The sequence below is a fragment of the Perkinsus marinus genome, assembly GCF_000006405.1.
Source record: "Perkinsus marinus ATCC 50983 genomic scaffold scf_1104296937060, whole genome shotgun sequence".
Classification (NCBI taxonomy): Eukaryota; Perkinsozoa; order Perkinsida; family Perkinsidae; genus Perkinsus; species Perkinsus marinus.
The window spans coordinates 101,242-121,896 of NW_003213929.1; the positions used below are offsets into that span (position 1 = coordinate 101,242).

At 50.6% G+C, this 20,655-nt stretch overlaps 7 protein-coding genes across 7 annotated transcripts in view; 2 read left to right on the forward strand and 5 right to left on the reverse strand.

Moving 5' to 3' along the window:
* Positions 1-939, reverse strand: part of Pmar_PMAR006948 (mitotic cyclin-CYC2, putative) — a gene marked incomplete at both ends in the record, with an annotated part of 4,843 nt that extends 3,904 nt beyond the window's left edge. The window contains one exon of the mRNA XM_002783374.1: positions 671-939. Within this exon, the coding sequence (XP_002783420.1) occupies positions 671-939 (269 nt within the window). The remainder of the gene's footprint in view (positions 1-670) is intronic.
* Positions 940-2,346: 1,407 nt separating this feature from the next.
* On the reverse strand, positions 2,347-4,316 carry Pmar_PMAR006949 (G2/mitotic-specific cyclin-B, putative; the record flags this gene model as incomplete). Its single annotated transcript, XM_002783375.1, has 7 exons — positions 2,347-2,611; positions 2,744-2,980; positions 3,202-3,318; positions 3,366-3,476; positions 3,531-3,625; positions 3,675-3,801; positions 3,862-4,316. The coding sequence occupies 7 exons, from the start codon at positions 4,314-4,316 to the stop codon at positions 2,578-2,580; spliced, it is 1,176 nt and encodes a 391-aa protein (XP_002783421.1). The 3' UTR covers positions 2,347-2,577.
* A 1,307-nt stretch (positions 4,317-5,623) lies between these two features.
* On the forward strand, positions 5,624-6,600 carry Pmar_PMAR006950 (2-heptaprenyl-1,4-naphthoquinone methyltransferase, putative; the record flags this gene model as incomplete). Its single annotated transcript, XM_002783376.1, has 5 exons — positions 5,624-5,791; positions 5,872-6,052; positions 6,101-6,229; positions 6,343-6,455; positions 6,511-6,600. 5 exons carry the CDS (start codon positions 5,624-5,626, stop codon positions 6,598-6,600), a joined length of 681 nt encoding a protein of 226 aa, XP_002783422.1.
* Positions 6,601-7,289: 689 nt separating this feature from the next.
* Positions 7,290-10,531, reverse strand: Pmar_PMAR006951 (hypothetical protein; the record flags this gene model as incomplete). The annotated part of the gene is made up of 13 exons (XM_002783377.1): positions 7,290-7,303; positions 7,350-7,622; positions 7,967-8,088; positions 8,130-8,399; positions 8,484-8,777; positions 9,021-9,139; positions 9,182-9,340; positions 9,391-9,570; positions 9,620-9,665; positions 9,715-9,841; positions 9,889-10,057; positions 10,103-10,200; positions 10,495-10,531. The coding sequence occupies 13 exons, from the start codon at positions 10,529-10,531 to the stop codon at positions 7,290-7,292; spliced, it is 1,908 nt and encodes a 635-aa protein (XP_002783423.1).
* A 600-nt stretch (positions 10,532-11,131) lies between these two features.
* On the reverse strand, positions 11,132-11,864 carry Pmar_PMAR006952 (hypothetical protein; the record flags this gene model as incomplete). The annotated part of the gene is made up of 5 exons (XM_002783378.1): positions 11,132-11,206; positions 11,260-11,346; positions 11,393-11,527; positions 11,570-11,699; positions 11,746-11,864. 5 exons carry the CDS (start codon positions 11,862-11,864, stop codon positions 11,132-11,134), a joined length of 546 nt encoding a protein of 181 aa, XP_002783424.1.
* A 1,306-nt stretch (positions 11,865-13,170) lies between these two features.
* On the reverse strand, positions 13,171-18,502 carry Pmar_PMAR006953 (eukaryotic initiation factor 4f, putative; the record flags this gene model as incomplete). Its single annotated transcript, XM_002783379.1, has 5 exons — positions 13,171-15,111; positions 15,164-15,721; positions 15,776-16,046; positions 16,097-18,078; positions 18,257-18,502. 5 exons carry the CDS (start codon positions 18,500-18,502, stop codon positions 13,171-13,173), a joined length of 4,998 nt encoding a protein of 1,665 aa, XP_002783425.1.
* Positions 18,503-19,218: 716 nt separating this feature from the next.
* Pmar_PMAR006954 (Geranylgeranyl transferase type-2 subunit beta, putative) lies at positions 19,219-20,617 on the forward strand (the record flags this gene model as incomplete). Its single annotated transcript, XM_002783380.1, has 7 exons — positions 19,219-19,325; positions 19,374-19,424; positions 19,469-19,585; positions 19,638-19,879; positions 19,932-20,176; positions 20,228-20,364; positions 20,415-20,617. The coding sequence occupies 7 exons, from the start codon at positions 19,219-19,221 to the stop codon at positions 20,593-20,595; spliced, it is 1,080 nt and encodes a 359-aa protein (XP_002783426.1). The 3' UTR covers positions 20,596-20,617.
* Positions 20,618-20,655: the final 38 nt, after the last annotated feature.

Genomic DNA, 20,655 nt, shown 5'->3' on the forward strand with positions numbered 1-20,655 from the left:
ACCCACTTACTCTGGCAATGCAAGCTCCAGACAATACTGGGCTAAGAAGAAGTGCTTCTCATCGGCTTCCATGACCTTAGCATACCGCAACAGGAAGAACATCGGCGACGGGGTAGTCATACAGAACCTGAAGCAAATACCAATACAACACTGAACGAGAGAAGAGACACTTACCCAAGCGTGTTGAGAATGTCAACTTCCATCTCCATCACTTCATGACGTTGATAAGTCCTGTCGCATATACTGACAATGTCCTTCATCTCGGGAGGATATATATCTTCATATCTGACAGAAACACCGTCTTCTTCTCATACCACTCCTCAACCAACTTCGACTCACTTAGAAGCAATCAATAAACAAGTAACACCAACCAACTGCAGTCGTGTACGTGGGAGATTAGGACACTGCCCAAGGTAGCGATCAATCAAGTTAACCTGAAAACACACAAAATCATCAACCGAGAGGAGCACCATCGATAGCTACCGTTAAGTAGAGCGTCTCAGGAACCAACTTGAACTTCCAATGGACCTCAACTAACCAATCGATCAGAACTGCACGCATACGCTGAGTGATATCATTCTGGGTTCTCTGCATGTAGTCGCTGGACTGTCTGTATCTGAACGAACGGAGAAGATACTTTCCTCACTGAGGGACGATCAAGCCGACTTACTTTTGTTCAACGCCGTTCATATTGACGAAGATAGGGTTGACATATTCCGCCACGAACTGAGGGTCGCCGAGATCCTGAAAATCGTCCCTCACTGGAGGGATGAACTCCTGAGTGAACGTCACTTGACGATCCTCTGGGGGGATGGTGTCCTTCCAGTCAATCACTGGGCTCATGGACTCCATTCTAGCCGGTGTGGTGCCCTGCATGATAGTATCATCAAGATCGTCCCCTAATCGTGCCTTGCCTCGCGAGGCCGCGCCTGTTGTCATCCTGCAAAACCAACCAGAATCACCACCAAGACGAGACTCACCCGTGTGAGCAGGCAGAAAGTTCGAAGTGTTGCTGAGGTCCATGAACACCTCCCGTTTACGGGTTTCCATCACAGCATGACCCTCCTTCCCAATAGGGACGTTTTCAGACCGCTGAGAGTGCTGTGAACGGTTGCTAGTGAGCATAGTAGCTAGAAGTTGTTTGTTAGAGTCGATATCGACCACTGTTGCAAATCGCGCTCGCCCTCAAAAATCGATCATTCTTGCAAAGTGCATGTATGATGCAGAATGTCGTCAACAAACACTACGTATAAATTACCCCATATTACCTTACGATTATTTAAGGGACAGTTTCACAATCCTATCGCATTCCTCAGACGTGAGGAAGTCGTCGAATATCATCAACAACGGCTCATTCAAGGGGGAGGACGGCTCGAGGGAAGACGATTTCATCAGAACACACAACTAAATCAATAATGTAGAAGTTGCATAAAAGTACAGTGTGTCAATCTGATGCGCAAATATGTGCTATTTTTTGATATTAATTGCGAACCGAGCGAAGCGAGCGGAGCATATACCGCAACAACAGGCACTTTCCCGTTGTGCGTGCGTGCAGAATTATTCTGACTTAACTACGAAGCGTGGAAGGTTGTCAGATAGACCAAAAGACTCCTCTATACGCGGAGGTTTTGGGCAAAACCGGAAAACTCGATTATGCGAACAGCTCGAAGAGATATGCACGAAGAACTTTAATGACGGAGAAATGTCCTACCCGGGGATCGAAACGGGGACCTATGTCAAATTCATTGATTGAGTCCATGGACGTGGACTCAGTGAGCTCCGCCCCTTCGCCACAAAGGGCAAGTTTATCCTCCACAATAACACACATTAGCATATCAAATCCACACATACTCTATAAAGACTAACGCAATAGGAATATATAACATCGGTTCAGACGAACGAAAGACAAACGACTGAGAAACCAACAATAATATCTTCAATGCATTCGGAAAGGTAATAAACTGTCTATCACCACCTAGCATAGAGAACATAAGGAATATAATAAAGAGTTTCACCCGCGATATGACAAAGACCAGTGAGAATAATTTCACGACTACTGCATATCGCCAATATTGCATTTAACAGAGAAATACGCCACTGCACATAAAACGGGTGAAACTCCATAATATTAACGACCATATGCACCATGCAAATCACACGAAAAAACTGACAATAACAAACACGCGATTCACATATATCCCCAACTCCTCCTCCATAACACAACAGACATATAAAGTCACTTAACCATGATAATAACATGTGCTCAAAAATCAACAGTAAAACCCAACCCACTGAGAAGAACTAACAAAGACCAGCATGACTATTTCCAACACAATACTGCCCACAGAAAGTATTCGTCACTCTGTAGTATAACTCATGCATTGCGTGCTTACAGCAGCATACGAAACTAATTGAATCGGGCAACCGATCACATACGACGATAATAATCACGGGGCTTCATTTTACAAACGAATAAGCGTCCAACAACTGGCATTCCTCAGGACGATAGTGTCTAAAATCATAGACAATTTCTTGCGTGATAAATCAGTACGAGATTAAACACTCCAGCTTTAATCTTCATCCGAGCACCATACGGGACACACTACGGAACCTGAAAACAACAACAAATAAAATCAAATCCATTTGCATTCCCAATATAACTCTAAATTTCCTCTGTCAGTGACAGACTGTCACGAACGATGCTCACATCACGACCTACAGTATTCTCCCACACCCCACTTACTTAGAGAGCTGAAACTTCTTCTTCACAGCCCTGAGTTGCGTCCCCGAATGGTCCTCATTGGTAGCTACTTGCAATAATGCACATAGTTCCTTCGCCACCACCTTCACGTTGTGCTCAGTGTTAGGACAATGCACGGCCACATGTGGTGGCCACGCTGTCGGCTTCCTCAACAACTTGTTGGATAAATACAAGGCGCCTGCCGCTAACTGACTTGCGGAATACCTCAACATACTATACCTGATCAAAATAGGAATAATCGATAATGTCAAAATCATATAATATCAGATTAAAATCAGATAGATGCAAAAATATATTCCACAAGCCACTGCATACCGCCAATATCGGAGTTTTCACCGAGTACTACGCCACTTCACGTGAAACAGGTGAAACTCCAGTATATACAGTAAAACGTACACTAATGTAGCCATTCAATATAAAACAGAGACAAACCCACTTACTCTGGCAATGCAAGCTCCAGACAATACTGGGCTAAGAAGAAGTGCTTCTCATCGGCTTCCATGACCTTAGCATACCGCAACAGGAAGAACATCGGCGACGGGGTAGTCATACAGAACCTGAAGCAAATACCAATACAACACTGAACGAGAGAAGAGACACTTACCCAAGCGTGTTGAGAATGTCAACTTCCATCTCCATCACTTCATGACGTTGATAAGTCCTGTCGCATATACTGACAATGTCCTTCATCTCGGGAGGATATATATCTTCATATCTGACAGAAACACCGTCTTCTTCTCATACCACTCCTCAACCAACTTCGACTCACTTAGAAGCAATCAATAAACAAGTAACACCAACCAACTGCAGTCGTGTACGTGGGAGATTAGGACACTGCCCAAGGTAGCGATCAATCAAGTTAACCTGAAAACACACAAAATCATCAACCGAGAGGAGCACCATCGATAGCTACCGTTAAGTAGAGCGTCTCAGGAACCAACTTGAACTTCCAATGGACCTCAACTAACCAATCGATCAGAACTGCACGCATACGCTGAGTGATATCATTCTGGGTTCTCTGCATGTAGTCGCTGGACTGTCTGTATCTGAACGAACGGAGAAGATACTTTCCTCACTGAGGGACGATCAAGCCGACTTACTTTTGTTCAACGCCGTTCATATTGACGAAGATAGGGTTGACATATTCCGCCACGAACTGAGGGTCGCCGAGATCCTGAAAATCGTCCCTCACTGGAGGGATGAACTCCTGAGTGAACGTCACTTGACGATCCTCTGGGGGGATGGTGTCCTTCCAGTCAATCACTGGGCTCATGGACTCCATTCTAGCCGGTGTGGTGCCCTGCATGATAGTATCATCAAGATCGTCCCCTAATCGTGCCTTGCCTCGCGAGGCCGCGCCTGTTGTCATCCTGCAAAACCAACCAGAATCACCACCAAGACGAGACTCACCCGTGTGAGCAGGCAGAAAGTTCGAAGTGTTGCTGAGGTCCATGAACACCTCCCGTTTACGAGTTTCCATCACAGCATGACCCTCCTTCCCAATAGGGACGTTTTCAGACCGCTGAGAGTGCTGTGAACGGTTGCTAGTGAGCATAGTAGATAGAAGTTGTTTGTTAGAGTCGATATCGACCACTGTTGCGAATTGCGCTCGCCCTCAAAAATCGATCATTCTTGCAAAGTGCATGTATGATGCAGAATGTCGTCAACAAACACTAAGTACACTGGGATTTGAATTGAATTGAATAGATAAAGGTGTCAGATTATGAGGAAGGTAGTTGAGGAATCCTGCCGGTGTCGGAAGTTCTCTTCTGTACGTTATGCAGATGATGCCATTGTGCAAGGAGGTACCTATCACGGTTAGTTTAGAGGAGGCCAGAAGGATGGGAATGGTACATTGGGGGAGATGTGCATTAGGCTTCTACCCCTATCAGGACAAAGAGGGTTGTCATTGTTCATATGAAAGGTCTTATGATTGAACGACAATGCGCAGTCGGGCTATGTTCTCAACTTACTTTTTCTTGGTCCTGGGCCAGGAGGACGGCAATGCTACCTACGTTGATAATGATGTCTCCACTCGAGGGGGAATGGGAGGATGATCTCTTCTAACAGGGACGTGGATGCTTCCTAGTAGAACCTGCTTCATCGGAGATTCAGAATAGTATTAACTAGTTCTACTGAGTCTGTTGATGGTGCTGGGCAGGGTCACTGGAAGACGCTCTATGGACAGGGCCCACTGTCTTGGGAAGGTACTGTTGTCGCTGAGCTCACCAGCACTCATCTGCAAGGTCCGCGTCAGATGAGTCCACGTAAAACTCACGACTCTTGCCGAATCCATTATGGATTGTATGGTCACTCTATGGGGTCGCGCTTGAAGAGATGTACTTGCCGCAAAACCTTTGCGATCTAGCGATATCCGAGCTCAGCAGTGGAGGCTTCCAAGTTCACGTAATCAGCCGCCAATGCGCAACTCCTCGAGTCAAGCAATAACGCTGGCTCTCAAGAGGGCGCTTTTGTGATGTACATGCTATGGTGGTTGTTACTGAATATACTCTCTCTATTAGCCTCCTGTCTAAGTTGTTGAGTTCGATGGAATCTCAGGCAATGTACTTCCCGAGATCATATCTCACCGGAAGAAATGTTGTATTCACGTCGTTGTATGTATGCGACCGAACACACACGCCGTTTTTGCTTATGTTGGTGAGAGGTACCTACTGCGCCAATCCGTGAACTTCGTATATTGCGGTCCTTTCATTAGTCTTGTACAATCTAAGAACCTGCAAGTAAACGCTTCGCATAGGAGACACGCTTTGTGGATTCCGTCCTGATGTCACGAGAGCTGTCCCCGACTGTGTTTGACAGGGTCAGCGTTCCTCGTTTTGAATTAGCAGCCCAGTTTCTATTATGCAATCAACTTGTCCTGACGTAGCCGACTTCAGCAAGATCTCTCATTTCCCCGAGGGAGCTAATAAGGAGTTCCAAGACAAGGACAAGGATCAATTGCTAGAGTTTTTCCTTCCAAAATTTGAAGTCGATAGACCCTTGGCTCATCATCTCGACGGGCTTTTCGAGGTAGCCTTCATATGACGGCTTGTTACGACTGTTGATGTCGTGGTCGTACCGCGCCAGTCCCATGACCTGATTTCTGTCAGGTATTCAATCTTAACCCCGAGACAGTCTCAGTCGAGGTTGGTCCGGGTACGGGCCTTCTGACACGAGAGTTCAGTAAGCGACCTGGCAAGAAGGTGTACGCAACGGAGCTTTCTGAGGGTTTCATACAGCACCTCAGAGACGACGACAGGATAGAGAAAGACAAGGTGGAAATTATTCATAGTAAGTCTGAAGTTTCCTACGACTCTTTTGAATCGCGCATGTTGGCAGGCACCGAAGACGACTTATGTCTACCTACTGAGAGCGACGGCTCGGTCGACCTGGCAGTTCTTTGTGACGTATATCATCACCTCACACATCCACGGACTATAGTCCAGCAGCTTAAGCGATCACTGAAGGGTAAGAATCTATCTATTACGTATCGACTAGAATAGATCGCGAGTTGCGATGGACCAGTGGAACCAATTCGTTCGAAGATTATGGTGGAATTATTCTCATCATGTTCGTTTCAGATACTGGAAGATTAGTGCTGGTAGACTTCTGGCGAGACCCTAGTAAAAGCAGCAGAGAAGACAAGACTTGGGTAATCGAGCACTTGCGGGCCGATAAGGACGTCTTCGTTGAGGTGAGTCACACAGACTTGAAATATGCACGTCAGAATTGGTGATATTTTTCTTCAGGAAATCCGATCGGTGGGTTTCGAAGTCGCCTCCGAGCCAGAGGTCGAAGGTCTCGTCGAGAACTACGTTGTGATTTTCAAGAAAGCATAAGAAGTGTGATGAGATGATTTGATCCTTATGATATGATTCCGTTTGACGCAATGTTCAAGTGGTTCTCGTAAAAAGCGAGCCGTGAATTTCCGAACACGGACTGGCTCCAAATATTCTTGTGCGAGTTGAGTGGGTCGTCGCGTTCAGTTCAGTATAATCGCCGCGGAAACGCTCAAAAGTGTGTCACACATAGAGAGAAAACGTTGGGGGACGAAGGTATGACCAAAGGGCTCTTTTTTGTGATGATCGAGATTACCACATGAAATTTCTATAGCCAGTGGAAAAGCTAGCGTTATGCTCGTTGTTGTACCAAGTAGTTGAAATTGCTTTCCTTTCACTGCGTAGCGGGCTTAGTCCGTACTAACAACCCAATAGCTCAAAGCTTGAACACGAGAAACGGTAATCAAATATCACACAACAATAAGAACACACAAACACTTTTTAACTCTTAGCCCACGGAGCAGGTCTCCGATGAGGTTCAGGGTCGGCACGTGCGGTGTGTATCAGAGATCGCATCAGTTTATCGGGATAGCCATCGTTCAAGGGGAAGGGGCATCGGTGGTGAAGCTCTGCGCACTGAGGACACCTCGTGGAGGCCCGAGGAGCTGCTTTGATCGTAGAATAGCGCTCAAAATACGGGCAGGAGGTTTTGTGCCACCGACCGTCGTGAGCCGCTATGATGCGCTCATCTACACCACAGCCTCTGCAATATTCATAACCACACAAACATTTGATAGACTTGCTATCACTCGAGCTGGGGTAGTTGCCAAGATAGGGACAGCCCTTAGGGCAGGGACGCCAGCCACGCTCAAATTTTTGCTTTAAAGTGAGCCTCTCGTCAGAGGAAGGCCTACTCGTATCAGGCTCCCGTAAAGGCTTCGGGACGTTATTCTGGGAGGCCCGAGCGGAGTGAAGCTTGTAATATGCACCAGGGTCGAGGCACTTCTTAAGGAGAGCATCATTGGCCTCAACCGCAATGCTGTCACCACACACGGGACACTTCAAAGATCCCCCGCCGTTATCTGAGATCTGCTTTGTCAGGGGCTCCGCCAAACAGGCTTGATGGAATCGATGGTGACACAGTAGTCGGAAGCTCTCCGAGGCTACGAGGATGCCTCGGCAACTGCTGCATCTCACTGCCCCTTTAAACAACGGCTCGTTGACTGGAACGGACGGCTTAACCGCTCTCATTGGGTCGTCCTGAGAGATAGTGTGCGACTAGCAGAAACCTCTACACTGGTCACCTTCTGAGATTCACTCTTGACCACCGCATTGCTACGAATGCCCGTCCGCACAGTTGTTGGTTCCGCTTGAACCGAACCTAAATGTCCATTTCTTGTGTGAATAGCCACAGCTCATGACCAACCTTGCCGAGTGCTTCCGCTGGCCGCGGCTGCAGCCGCCACCCGTGCTGAGAAACCACTCCAAACAGAGCGTACAGGCTCGAGGGCAGCAGGCACTGTCGACTCCAGGAAGCTGACGCCCAACCTAAGAAAGGCGTAATTCTCTTCGACGGTATTGTGCCCTACCGGCGTCCTGTATGTTGAGGGCATTCGATCTCTGCAGGGGCCTGCCCGCCTCTTATGAAGGCCTCAACGCTGCTCTCGAGGCACTTCTTGTGAGCATGGCAACCACAGGGTAGAGTGAGTTCTAATTTTCCAGTTTTCTTGCAAATGACGCAACCCTCAGCAGGCTCTTCCCCCTCCGGCTCATCAGCAGTCGCGGCCTCCGAGTTCATCTCGGCATCGTCGCTGACCTCCTGAACGCGCATGTTGGTTTGCAGGAAGACTTGCCCGAGCCTGTAAACACGTTAAATCGAACGAAAATGATCAAAGACAATCTCATGCCTGCGATTATGCCGCCAACAGCGAATGTCCTGCAACGGAGTGTTGTTCTTCTCAATAGTTTTTTCGACGAATTGCCGAAGGCATTCCTTATGGACCTTGTCGCCACACGGAGTCCGGACCCCATCTCCCTCGTCGCCCACGATTTGACCATCTTTGTCGCACAACCCGCATACGAAAACTCCAGCTGATGCCGTTGCAGGCGTGATGGAGTTCTGGAGCTCCGGCCAGTCCATCAATGCCTCCTCAGTGCCGTCCTCAACCTTCAAATTGACTCCTTCCCCCTTGGGAGGTGTAGAGGATTCATACGCCTTTCGCAGAGCCGAGAGGTATCTGCAACAGTACACCCCTTCACACATTCCCAGCATACCCGGTTTTCCGACTTGTGCACATTCAGCTCAAACAGTACCATGTTGCGGCTCAGAGAGCTATGCTCCTATTCTACATAACAAGTTTCAGGGCCTAACTCTTCGTAATCAGTGAGAAGTCGAAAAGTTATAAAAAAATTTCCTCCACAAGTTCTCAGCTGCATGTACAACGAGAGCAACCAGCATGAACGACATCAATGTACCATACTTCGGCATCTGCGTATCGGCGTCGGACTCCTCGCGAACTGAGAGAGGCGGTACCGGCTTCTCATCGTCCATTGGGTCCTCGGGCATGGCACTGAGCTGTCGCTGGGCTTCTCCCAGATTCTGCAATGAAAAGTTGCTAAGAGTCTATTGAACACATTTCACCTTCAAGACGTTGCGCATCTCTGTCAGTTCACAGCGAGCATCTGCTGGGTTTGCATAGGGGGATGGCCGAGCACGAGCGTCCAAGCGGGGTAGTAGTTGGTCCACTACACTGCTGAGGTAACGAGACTGGCCCCAGAGGGCATGATATTTCGAGAGGACCTATCAGGAAGACACAAATGAGGTCAGAAAAGTACATGCTTTACGCTCACTTGCTGCATGAACCCCTCGAATTCGTTACTGGCGCTAGGTTGCGGTGGCCCTTGGACGGGCACTCCTGCGGGCACAAGGGTAGCGTCGTCTATTATGGGAAGGATAGAGTATCTCTCCGGTTGAATCGGTATGAGTAGTTCGTAGTGGCCAGGTTGGAATAGGAGGTGGACTTGAGGCTCCTGAGGGCAGCGAAGGTCCAGCCCCCCTCCCCTGAGGCCCGTCACTCACTGAAGTGCTGCCGCTGTAGTCGATGTTGTGCAGGGCTGTGCGGTCTCTAAAAAAGGTAAAGATGAGGGAAACCCGCGTTGGAAAGCACGTATCACCTGTGGACCATTATGATCCTAACGCAGCAATCCAGAGCCCTCGGGGCCGCAGCCTGGACGAGGTCCGAGGCGTCCTCTTCCATCACGAGGACAGCTGACTCTATGAATCCTCCGGGGCCGTCGATACCTGGATAATAGCCATGACCCTTCAGCTACCTGGGGTCCTCGACCTACCAGCATCCATCAACCCATTGGCCCACTGATCCCAAGTGAAGGAGCAATCAGCATCAGCCCCGGCAGTGCAAGGGTCCGACTTGTGGCGAGATAAATAATCCGCCACTAGCAACCGGATGGCGGCGACAAAGGCTTGGTCTATAGCAGGGGTATTCAGTGCGCGATGTATCTGCATAGTATTGGTGGGCCCCTGCGCCCTCCGTCGAAGTACTACCTCTGTGAAAATGCTCTTCTCCTCAGCTGTATTCCCAGCAGCAGTCTCCAGCCTGACCCGCCACGATGGGAGCAGGACAGCAAGAACCCTATAGGAACCTGCCAGGCCATAGATGAAGTCGTACGAGTTCGAGATGTATGCAGTGTGGACCAATCCGTTATGCAAAATTATTCCTCCTCAGATGACTTGATTGCAGTTGACAATATTGTAACACTCGAAGACTCAGAAAGCTAACTCATTGGAGTTTCATCCTGTGATATGAAAACACTAGTGAAAATATATTCCACGACTTCTGCGTTTTTCACCGAGTGAAACGCCACTTCCCGTAAAACGAGTGAAACTCCATTGTACAGTCACTATGAAATGCGCTATGGAGAGTTTCCCCTTATTACCAGCGAACATAGGATGGTTCCGTCCTTTATCAGTCATAGCAGCTAGCTTCTCGACAAGACCTGTCAGTGCTACTGGACAGAAGAGCGCCGAATACTCCACAAAGCCATAGGCCAAGGCTCGGTAGTAGCAGTTTCCGTCTCCTCTGACGGTACGCCAATACCGATAGGAGAGGACCAACTCCGAATATTGGGCGAGGAGGTTAGGATGGCCACTCGAACTGCTCTGGTCCTCAATACGTCCATCGAAGGTCGTTGGCGAGCCAACTAGTATCTAACTCCCAGCCCTCAGACCCAGTCGGAGCTGCTAGTACTACTACTACTACTACTACTACTACTACTACTACTACTACTACTACCCCTTCACTGCCAGGATCAATGACCGGCATTGGCTGCCGCATAACTGCCAGCTCCAAGGCTTTGGGGAGTGCAGCGTCTGAACAGCACAATGAGTCGGGATGGAGGGCTCGCCTACTACCACTGGACGAAGGCCTCTCGCTGGGAACCGTCGATGGTACCATAGTCAACAACTTCATGCATCGTACAGTTACCTTTCTCCCACTAGTAACGCAAAACTGATATTCAATCCACAAGTGTAGTCGCAATAGTGAAGCATGTTGAACGGTATGATGAAGCAGCACTAAACATGTTCCTTATCAGAGCCAAGTCGCGAACCACGACCAGAGAAGGCCGTGAATGTAGGACCACCAGAAACCTAGAGACACGACTCTATACATACAGGCCTGACCCCGTCATGAAGACGACTACCGAGTAGCTGCCGTACGTAGTACTATAACGCGACCCTGTCGGTCCAGCGTTAACAGGTGCATAGCCGTCTTTGTCGGCTTCATAAACCTACGTGAGGATCATCACTAAGGACCTGCCGAGACCGATCCCTCACCAGCCAGCACACTACAGCCACTGCGATGTCCAATACAGGCTGTGCTACGAGCAACGAATCTGCAATAGGCAATGAAAACATGGGCGCTGCCTTGACCTTGGTCAGCCTCTCAATGAGGTATAGTGTACTGACGAACTGAGGAGGATGATGCGAGATGGTGCAAGTTGAAAGTACTACTCCGTTGAATCCAAAAATGAAGCCGATCATCGTAATATAGTGCAGCATCATCTCCCATTGGACCACCACGTAATAAGCCCCAGAGATCCACAGTAGGCTCATAACCCCATTCACTATTTGGAGTTGGTAACTAACAACGACTGTACTTGCACACACTGTGCTCTCCTGAGACCTACATGCGAATACCCGCGACGGCGAGATGGAGGAAAAGTAGACCCAAAAGGACCGGCCGATACTTCCGCCGTACAGCCTCATTTGGGACGTGCGAGCCTCCTGCTGATGGTATGGGGATCATTAGAAAGGACTTTGTGAAATAAAACTACCACAAAGAGTCCCCTTGTATGGTTAACGCAACACAGAGAGTGTTTCAACAGTGGTACACTATCACTATCCATCTACAGTAGACCTACGGGTCTAAGAGGGTAGCACTGCTCAGTGTAGGGACAACAGTCAGAGACTAGTCGCCGCCGTCCTGGAGCAAACGCGAACCTCATGTAGCAATTACTATCATAGACAACTCCTCCACGGAAAAATAATAAACAACAGGTGAGCAACATTCTCAGCTGCTACTACTACTACAACTATTACCAATATCAACATACCCAAATCGTACATATAGCAGCCGCGAATCTCCATTGAAATCAACGACGCCATATAGACGGCGAACCACACATAGGTGTGACCGGCCACTTATTACTATGCGACAACCGTTTTGGTTTTTCATACAGCACAACCATAAAAGTATCATCACCGCTTCTTGAACCTCTTCCTTCATCTGTGTTTTTTGAGAGATATAATTTTGGGCAAGAACCCGTTTATGAAGAGCCGTGAGGCATGTTTAGTTGGAGTGCCGCAACAGCGTCGCTATAATAGCAATAATCATCTTCTTATATGGGATTCGGTAATTAGCCACCCTAATGTGTTATATTAACTACACCAAGGCATCAGCATTCGCATTAGTAGTAGTAATAATAATAGTAGCAACAATCAACCACGGAATTGCTGAGGATCGACAACAGCCTTATCGTCACTAACTCCTGCGTCACGCCCCAGCACTTCACCAGTCACCGGCAATGACCAGCAACAAGATGGTTGGCCTCTGCATATCAGCTCATCGTAGACAAAAATGAGACAGGTTGGCGTCATCGCTCAGCAGGCGTCCAAGACCGATCCAGCTAGTCGAGGCAAGGGCGAAGGCAATGGATGATATTACCGGAGCCACGTCTCCGGGCCGTCACCACTTGGAAAATTCCTCACTACGCAGTGCGGAGAAGTACCCACCCCTCCCATGGCGCGTGGGAGGGGAGGAAAAGCCTTGCCACTAATGAACCAGAGAGAGCAGTATTACTAGTAATGTTAACAGGACCGCCCAAGACCAGACTCATAGTCACGATAGTGCCGTCTATAGAATAGGCAGCTAACTGCCATCCAAGTGCAGGAGACCAGTAGTAGTAGTGTTGACGGGAATATAAGACAAAAACGCGCAAGCAACCTTGAAGAGGAGGAGGGCCATCAGATAGAGTACCCAAGAGCAATGGTACGGTATTATTAGTATTTTTGAATAAACGAGTCGCTAGAGTAGTACTACCTACCCCGACCAGCTACTGAGTAACAGACGAAGCAGGAGAGGCCAGCGACTCTGCAGAGCTCTCTGGTGGTGTGTCACCATTACTACTCTGGCCAGCCACAACACGTCTCAGGCCTTCCGCACTGAACTTCCGCACTTCACGGTCGGACTCCGTAGAAGTCTGGGAATACCACTGCTGAAGGACCACTTGCCGTACGAGGCCCATATCCACGAATGCCCGGTAGATACCGGCAACATCCTTGGACGGCAGCCGGGCATCGTATATGGCACCAGCGAGGGACTCTACGAGCCGCTTCTGGTTGTGGAGTTCGCTGTTGTTAGGACTACCGACACCAGTCTCAGTTCCCGTACCACAAACCGTACGTAGGAGGCTCTCCGCAGGCTTCAGCCGTACTGTCCAAGAGTCCTTCGACCATGCCAGACGCAAGTTTGATATCAACGCTGAAATCACTCTCCGTTCGAATAGTGCGTTTTTACCACCGAGCAAATCACCCGAGGCCTCCTCGTTCATCAACTGCGTTGCCGCGTCAAAATCTTTGCCCTTTAGGGCAGCACCGAGCTTGTCGAGCAAACCCTCCGTCTCGTCCTTCAAAAGGCCCATCTCTTCCAGCATCTCATCCAGGTCCTTGTCATCAGAGGGCTCCAAATGCTTCATCCTCTTCATCAGAGGACGAAGAAAGTGCAAACCCTTGTGGACACCAGGGACACCGGCAATGCGCTTCGCTTGCTCCAAAACCTTAACGGCAAGATCGAACGACCGTTCATCAGAACCCAGGACCTTCCAAGATAGGATAAGCTGTGGATCGAACTCGCTAGGTTCCTCCGCTACAGAGTAATCACCAACTAGTAGCAAGGCGAATAGCCTATGGTAGAACTCTGGTGCTTTGGGGAAGTCCATAGCCACGTCATCCAGAACCTCGAGGAAACCTCGCAAAACCAGGTTCAATACCTTGAAGGGGATAATGCCACGGCGGACCAGCTCAACGATGAGCTCAGCGTCCTTAAAGGCCCCACGTGGGTCCTCCGCGCCCCAGTTGACCAGATTCTCAGCCATCTTGGAGGGACAGCTCGGGTCGTTCTGGACCATAGTAGTGACATCGTTGAGGAAGGAGTTCAGATCACCATCTTCACGGAAGTAGTCCCGACAGTTCTTGAACTTATCGACCTTGAAAGCTCGTGCTTCCTGGAGCTCCCTCTCCTTAGCCTCCTTCTGCTCCTTCTTCTCAATGGCAAGTTCATCCATCTTCCGTCGGGCCTCATCCAGCTTGGCCTGCCGCTTAGTGTCCTCTTGGCCCTGTAGGGTAACGGACTTCACCGCTTTCTTGCTCCTACCACCAACAGGATTGCCCTTGCGGTCCACCCAACCTCGACTCCTGTTATCGATGAGATCCTGGATCATAAACTTGAGCCTACTAGGGTAGTCCAACCTCTTGATATCCCTCAACCGTCTGATGAAAGCCGTACACATATTGCGACCACGATCGTACTGGTCTAGGGTGGACCCAATATTCAGCAATAGGATGCAAACACATTCAATGTAGTGCTCCTCGGGCTCATCCGACCGGAAAATAAGTTGACCAACGACCTCCTTGATAACCTTGGCACTCAGTAGTTGACGTAGAAAGAGTTGCCCAATAAACTTCATGTTACCCAGAATACGTTCCTTCTTCTTGGAGCGGATGACCTCCAACTCTTGGGCATCACCATTGGCCTTGGCCTCTTCCTCAGGTGTCGGAGCTAGATCCACTGGCAAGGCCTCGAACTCCTCTTGGCACTTAGTAATAAGAGCTCTTGTGAAGGTCATAGGCTTGTTAATATCGTCACCCTCGAACTCTGGCAGCACCCGGCGGAGTTGCATACACATGTCAGAATAGATCTCGCAGTAGTAGCTCTCCTGAATTGCCTTGTCGAAGATGGTCCGTACCACTAGCTCCAGCTTCCAACCTTCGTCGATCTGAGACAAAAAACGTTATGGTGGAACGACAGAGGACGCGCGCCCGACTTACCCCCAGCTCGGCCAAGCTAGCAGTGACCTGCATGAAGTTCTCAGCGGTGATACGGTTGAGGTTGGACATGACCAGACGATGGAGCTTCTCTTGAGGGGATACATCCTCAAGCTTCGCTGCCACCTTGTAGCCGTGCTCAGTAACCTTCAATGGGACCACTGGGGCGTTGGACCGTTTATACTGCTGTCGACTCTGCTGACGATTGTACTTATCCCGCATAGCCTGCGGACCGAGCATGTCCTTGCGCCAATCACCACTGCCCAAGTGATGACCACCACCGCCACCACCGCCACCATAACCCTGCGGGCGTTGGCCCATCATACCCTTGCTGGTCGTTCTTCTCAGGCCGCCGCCGCCAGTACCACCACCAGGTTGCCGTACTTGACTGGTGCTAGCAACAGAAAGGGTAACCAGTTGTGGCGGAGGGGTCTCATCGGCGAAGTCGATCGGCCGCGTATCTCCCCGAAATGCCTCGGTCGCCGGAGCCACAAGGAACATACGGAGGAGGTCGTTGCGTGATAGAGGACCGGAAAAAGGAAGGGGCTCGGAAAGCGATTCCTAAGAACAACAGGAATTACGGCAGAATTCCACAACTAGAACACCTATACCTACCTCACTAGACTGAGCTGATGGAGTTTCCTCGCCCTCAGTGAGCTCCTCAGGGACCCCAGCAGCCTTCAGTGGTTCGCCCTCAGACGAACTGGTCTCCTCCCAACTGTCCTTGTCCTTCGAGGCAGCCTCAGTCTCAGGGGTTGGCACCGAGGAAGTGATGACTGCCGCCGACTCTGGGAGACCCTCCTGCTCATGCTCCCCTGGTACAGTAACAGGCTGTGGAGCCACGACTGGACTGGGGTGGACGGCCGAACGGTCGATAGGGATATTCCTAAGAAAGGACACCAATGGTCAACATACAGAACCTTCACTCAAGCTTACTTGAATCCACGCTTCTTAGCGAGTGAGACCATCGTAGAAGGCGGTGTTTCTAATGCCGGTTTGGTGGCCGCCACTGGGGCTTCTGGGACAGCTTCTGGCCTGCTAGCCTCGACAGTTGTCGTTGACGCCTCCTCCTGTACCGGCTCTGGCTGCTGCTGAGAAGGAGGAGGGGGAGGAGGAGTCACAGCGACCTTAGGCTTCCCGATAGCCCGACTGAACAGCTTCTTGCGCTCGAGGGTGACGGCTGAAGTCTCACCAAGATGGTTCGGACCTTCCACGTGAGGAGCGACAGACTCGTTGGCCGCTGCAGCAGTGCCACTAGTAGGAGCAGTAGAGACCTCCTTCTCAGCTGGTGATGTAACAGCTACTGTTGGAGACTTCTTAGCGATAGCCTTATTGAAAGCTAGTTTCCTCCCACCATACTGAGTACCCGACTTAGCCGCAGATGAACTACTGAGATCACCACTAGCCGGAGGCTGCTGAGGAGACGGCTCGGAGGGCATCGATGGTGGAGGGGGAGAGGACATCTCTACCTCCTCACTAGAGCTCGGCAGGCCCGGCTGAGGGTACATGGGCATCATCATTCCAACACCTCCTTGGGGTGGCTGAGGATACATAGGCATTGCCGGCTGTTGTGGCTGCATCATCGGAGCACCATACTGAGGTCCAACGTAGGAGGGAGGAGGCGTGCCATAAGGAGGCATACCACCATAAGGGCCTCCCATTGGGTACATAGGAGGGACACCACCAGCAGGAATGAAGCCCAGCTGTTGCTGCTGTTGTTGAACACCATGCTCAGCGTAGTCTTCACGCTGACCGTCCCTCTCCTGGGCCGAGGCCTCAGAGGGCCCTTCAGGTTTACCGGTAGAAGGAGGAGCTGCCTGCTGTTGCTTGGGATGCTTGGAATCGATAAGTGGCGGCTTGGTAGAGGACGGCAGTGGCTTCCGTAGGGCAGCATTGAGGAGCTTCTTCCTATCGTTCACCCCACGATAGTCATCATGATGGGAAGCCTCTCCCGAGGAAGTGCCAGATGAATGAGGCTGGACAGTCTCAAAGCCCTCGGCTACATCAGCCGAAGGGCCCGTCGGAGCCCCACCGGCAGCAACTGCCGCCTGGACTGGCCTCTGGCGAGACACTGGTCTCCCGGTAGTAGCCGCTGTAGTAGGACGAGTTTCACCAGTCTTCTCTTCCTCCACGACACCAGAGTCGACACGGGCCGCCGGCCTAGTCGTGGGGCCCGCAGGAACCGCCGCATTGTCCTCGCTGGTGACAGGCTTGGAATCTTTAGTTGTACTAGTAGCAGGTTGGTCGACCAACTTCACCTCCTGACCAGTACTAGGGTCAATGATTGTCAACGGTTTCCGAGGGCGACCACCCGGGACCGAGGTTGCCGATCCTTCTCGTCGAGGTGGGCCAGGGAATGGGCGCGCGCCAGGGCCCATAGTGCTCCCTCGACTAGGAGGACCTCCACTAGGAGTATTACCACCACGAGAGGTAGCAGATTGTTGAATACTATTATCATTCAAATGTTGCGCTTGTTGTTGAAGATGCGACTCTTCACCACCCATTATGCCAGAGGCAGTATCGCTGGCATTCCCAATAGTCGCACCACTGTGGGGGGGTTGTTGCTGTTGGGGACCACTACCAGGCCGGGGCATCGGTGGTGCCGACATAGGACCACCGGAATCCATAGGAGTACCATATGGCGGAGCCCCAGCATACATACCACCACCAGGATATCCACCTTGAAGATGCTGAGGTGGAGGAGGAGTCATCATGGCTGCTTGCATGGGATACTCCTGTCCAGGCATCCCATAAGGCATGCCCTGCATCGGTACATAGTAGGCTGCTGCACCACCAGGAGGGCCCATACCAGGTGCCATCTGATAACCGTAGCCGGCGGACATCATAGGTGGTGGGGGAGGCTGGGACGTGGGCCCACCGTAGGCCATATAGGGGGGCATGGCGGCGAAGCCATATCCCTGAAAACAATGACAGCTAATCACGCAGCAAGCATGGTTATTCATCAAGATGTGATTCCAAGAGTGAAATGGACGCCCTTCTCGAGTCTCCTTCCCGGGCGAATGTGATTTTCCAAATTTTCGAGCGCCGTGACCGATCGCAAAATTTCACCGATTTTCCTTGGCGCGAGAGCATTACCTGATGGACGAATTGCTGAGGCATTCCCATTTCCTCCATCATATAACCACCACTAGGAGTATAATAACCACCTTGTGGCTGTTGTTGCTGTTGATAAGTAGCGTGAGGGGGAGGTGGGGGCGGTTGTTGCTGCATGCCTTGGTTCATAGATGCAGCAGCTCCCTTACCCTTCCCTTTACCAGGCCCATTAGGGCCCCATGGACCGCGGCTGTTGCTATTGCTGGCCGGTCCTGATCCACCACCCATATTGTTAGAAGATGATTGTTGTTGCTGATTAAAGCTTGTATTTGCTGTTGTAGACATGGCACCCCAACTGGGCAAGATCTAGACTCGTCAGTGACCGAAGTTGAGTGCTTTTCGGCGGGACGACGACTCAAAATCAAGCCCTGAAAACATCAGCATTATCATCACCCGATCCCCGCTGCCTCCCATAGTAAACTCTATGATGCAATCGAACGAATTGAGTATTTCCTTGCTAGCGATTGCGACCAATTGCGCCCGAACTAAGCGGTCAGTTCTGAATCCACCTCAAGAAAACCACGAAAATAGCATTCAGTACGCCCTATAGTAAGTCCAGACACGCTGGGGGACCGATGGGTGGCCACTTCCTATGCGGTCCTATATATGCACGTTCACACCGAACCGGCTTAAGGAACACAGCCCCTCGAATTCATCGATTGTCTGGGCGCGCGCTTCATGCTGCGGTCCGAAAGAGATCAATTTGTCGTGCAAAGTGTTGAGACTTTCGAGCGGAGGAAAGTCCTTCATCGTGGGGACCATCACGGCGCCCTGCCTCTCCCCCTTGTGGTCCGACTCTTCGAAGAGAAGTGAACTATGTGCAATACTCGTGAACTGAGCAACGTTGGTCATCTCGGGTGGGATGCGGTTGTCCTAAGGCTTAATCAGGATGAATCGTTTAGTCTATACTCGTGTACAGGAATCAGTGTTGACTGGTGAGACCCATGGTCAGAGAAGTTGCTGTTTTCACTATGACAGGGGGAAGTAGTCAGCCTCCACTACTCGTGGACAAACACGAGAAGTACATCTACGATCTCGATACACCAGACAAGTAGGAATGCTTCTGGCTGACCTAAAGAGGAACTATTACCTTTATCAGGGCGCTCACCATGGACTTTGTATTGTCCGAGTCTATACGGATGGGGGGCGCGTAGGTTCGTTGTGAAGTGGACCCATCACTCTCTCGTGTGGAAGGTACTGGGGTATCACCGCTCTAGACGTGCTGGGTAAACTGGATGCCCAGAGTTACACTCGACGGGATGATGTCCTTAACTTTATCGATTCCTGCAGGGGCCAGGATGGTGGTTACGGGTAGTGGGGTGCCTAGACTGGGCCCTCGAGGGTGAGGCGGAGTTCCCCGTAGGTTTTTCCCGGGTATGGACTCCCACATAAACTCAACACACTATGCACTACTGGTTCTAGCCGAGCTTGATGCGCTCGACACACTGTCCCCGGAGGAGCGCCTTGAAACGAGGCGTTTCGTCATCAGCATGCAGACCAGCGATGGTGGCTTTCAGGGCGATTACAGTGGGGAGGTGGATGGCCGTTTTTCTTACTCGGCTGTGGCCATCCTCTCGTTGCTGAATGCGGTGGGAGCTCCCGAAGGTAGATACCACTCCTCCTTCACTTCTGGATATAGTAGGCGTTGGTTTCTCAGAGGCTGAGGACCAAGACATCGATCGTCAGAGAGCAGTTGCATGGCTACGCTCGTGCCAGAATTACGATGGGGCCTTTGGTTCAATCCCTGGGGCTGAGAGTCATGCCGCCTACACCTTCTGTGCTGTGGCCGCATTGGCGCTGCTGGGGGAAGAGGCTGATGAGATAGATGACTGGAGATTAGGACACTGGCTGGCCGAGAGGCAAATACCCAAGCATGGCGGCTTCAATGGTCGCCCTGAGAAGGTCTTGTCAGTTCGACTTGAAAGTTGTGGTTGGGATTGTCTCGATCCTCAGGCTCCTGATGTCTGTTACTCATGGTGGATAACGTCCGCTCTGTCCGTGCTTGGCAAACTGCATTGGATAGATAGCGATGCTCTCACTGGGTTCATATTGCGGGCACAAGAGGAGGAGGATGGAGGTATAGCTGACAGGTAGTAGTATCATTGATGTTGAGTAAAGTTGCGAGAGGAGTGGTATGCAGACCTGGAGACGTGCCGGATGTGTTCCATACCTTCTTTGGTCTGGCCGGCCTGAGCCTCCTCGATACGAGCGGTTCCTTCCATCTCCGGCCGGTGGACCCTGTTTGGGCCCTACCGCTGGACACAGTGCGTCGTCTTGGCCTTGCAACGGAGAAGGGCCGTTCTGGCGGTACTTCAGCGTGATCAGTTTTACCGAGTTTTCTTGAATGCCAGGTGGCTGTTGGGTTTAGTACTTACTAGAGG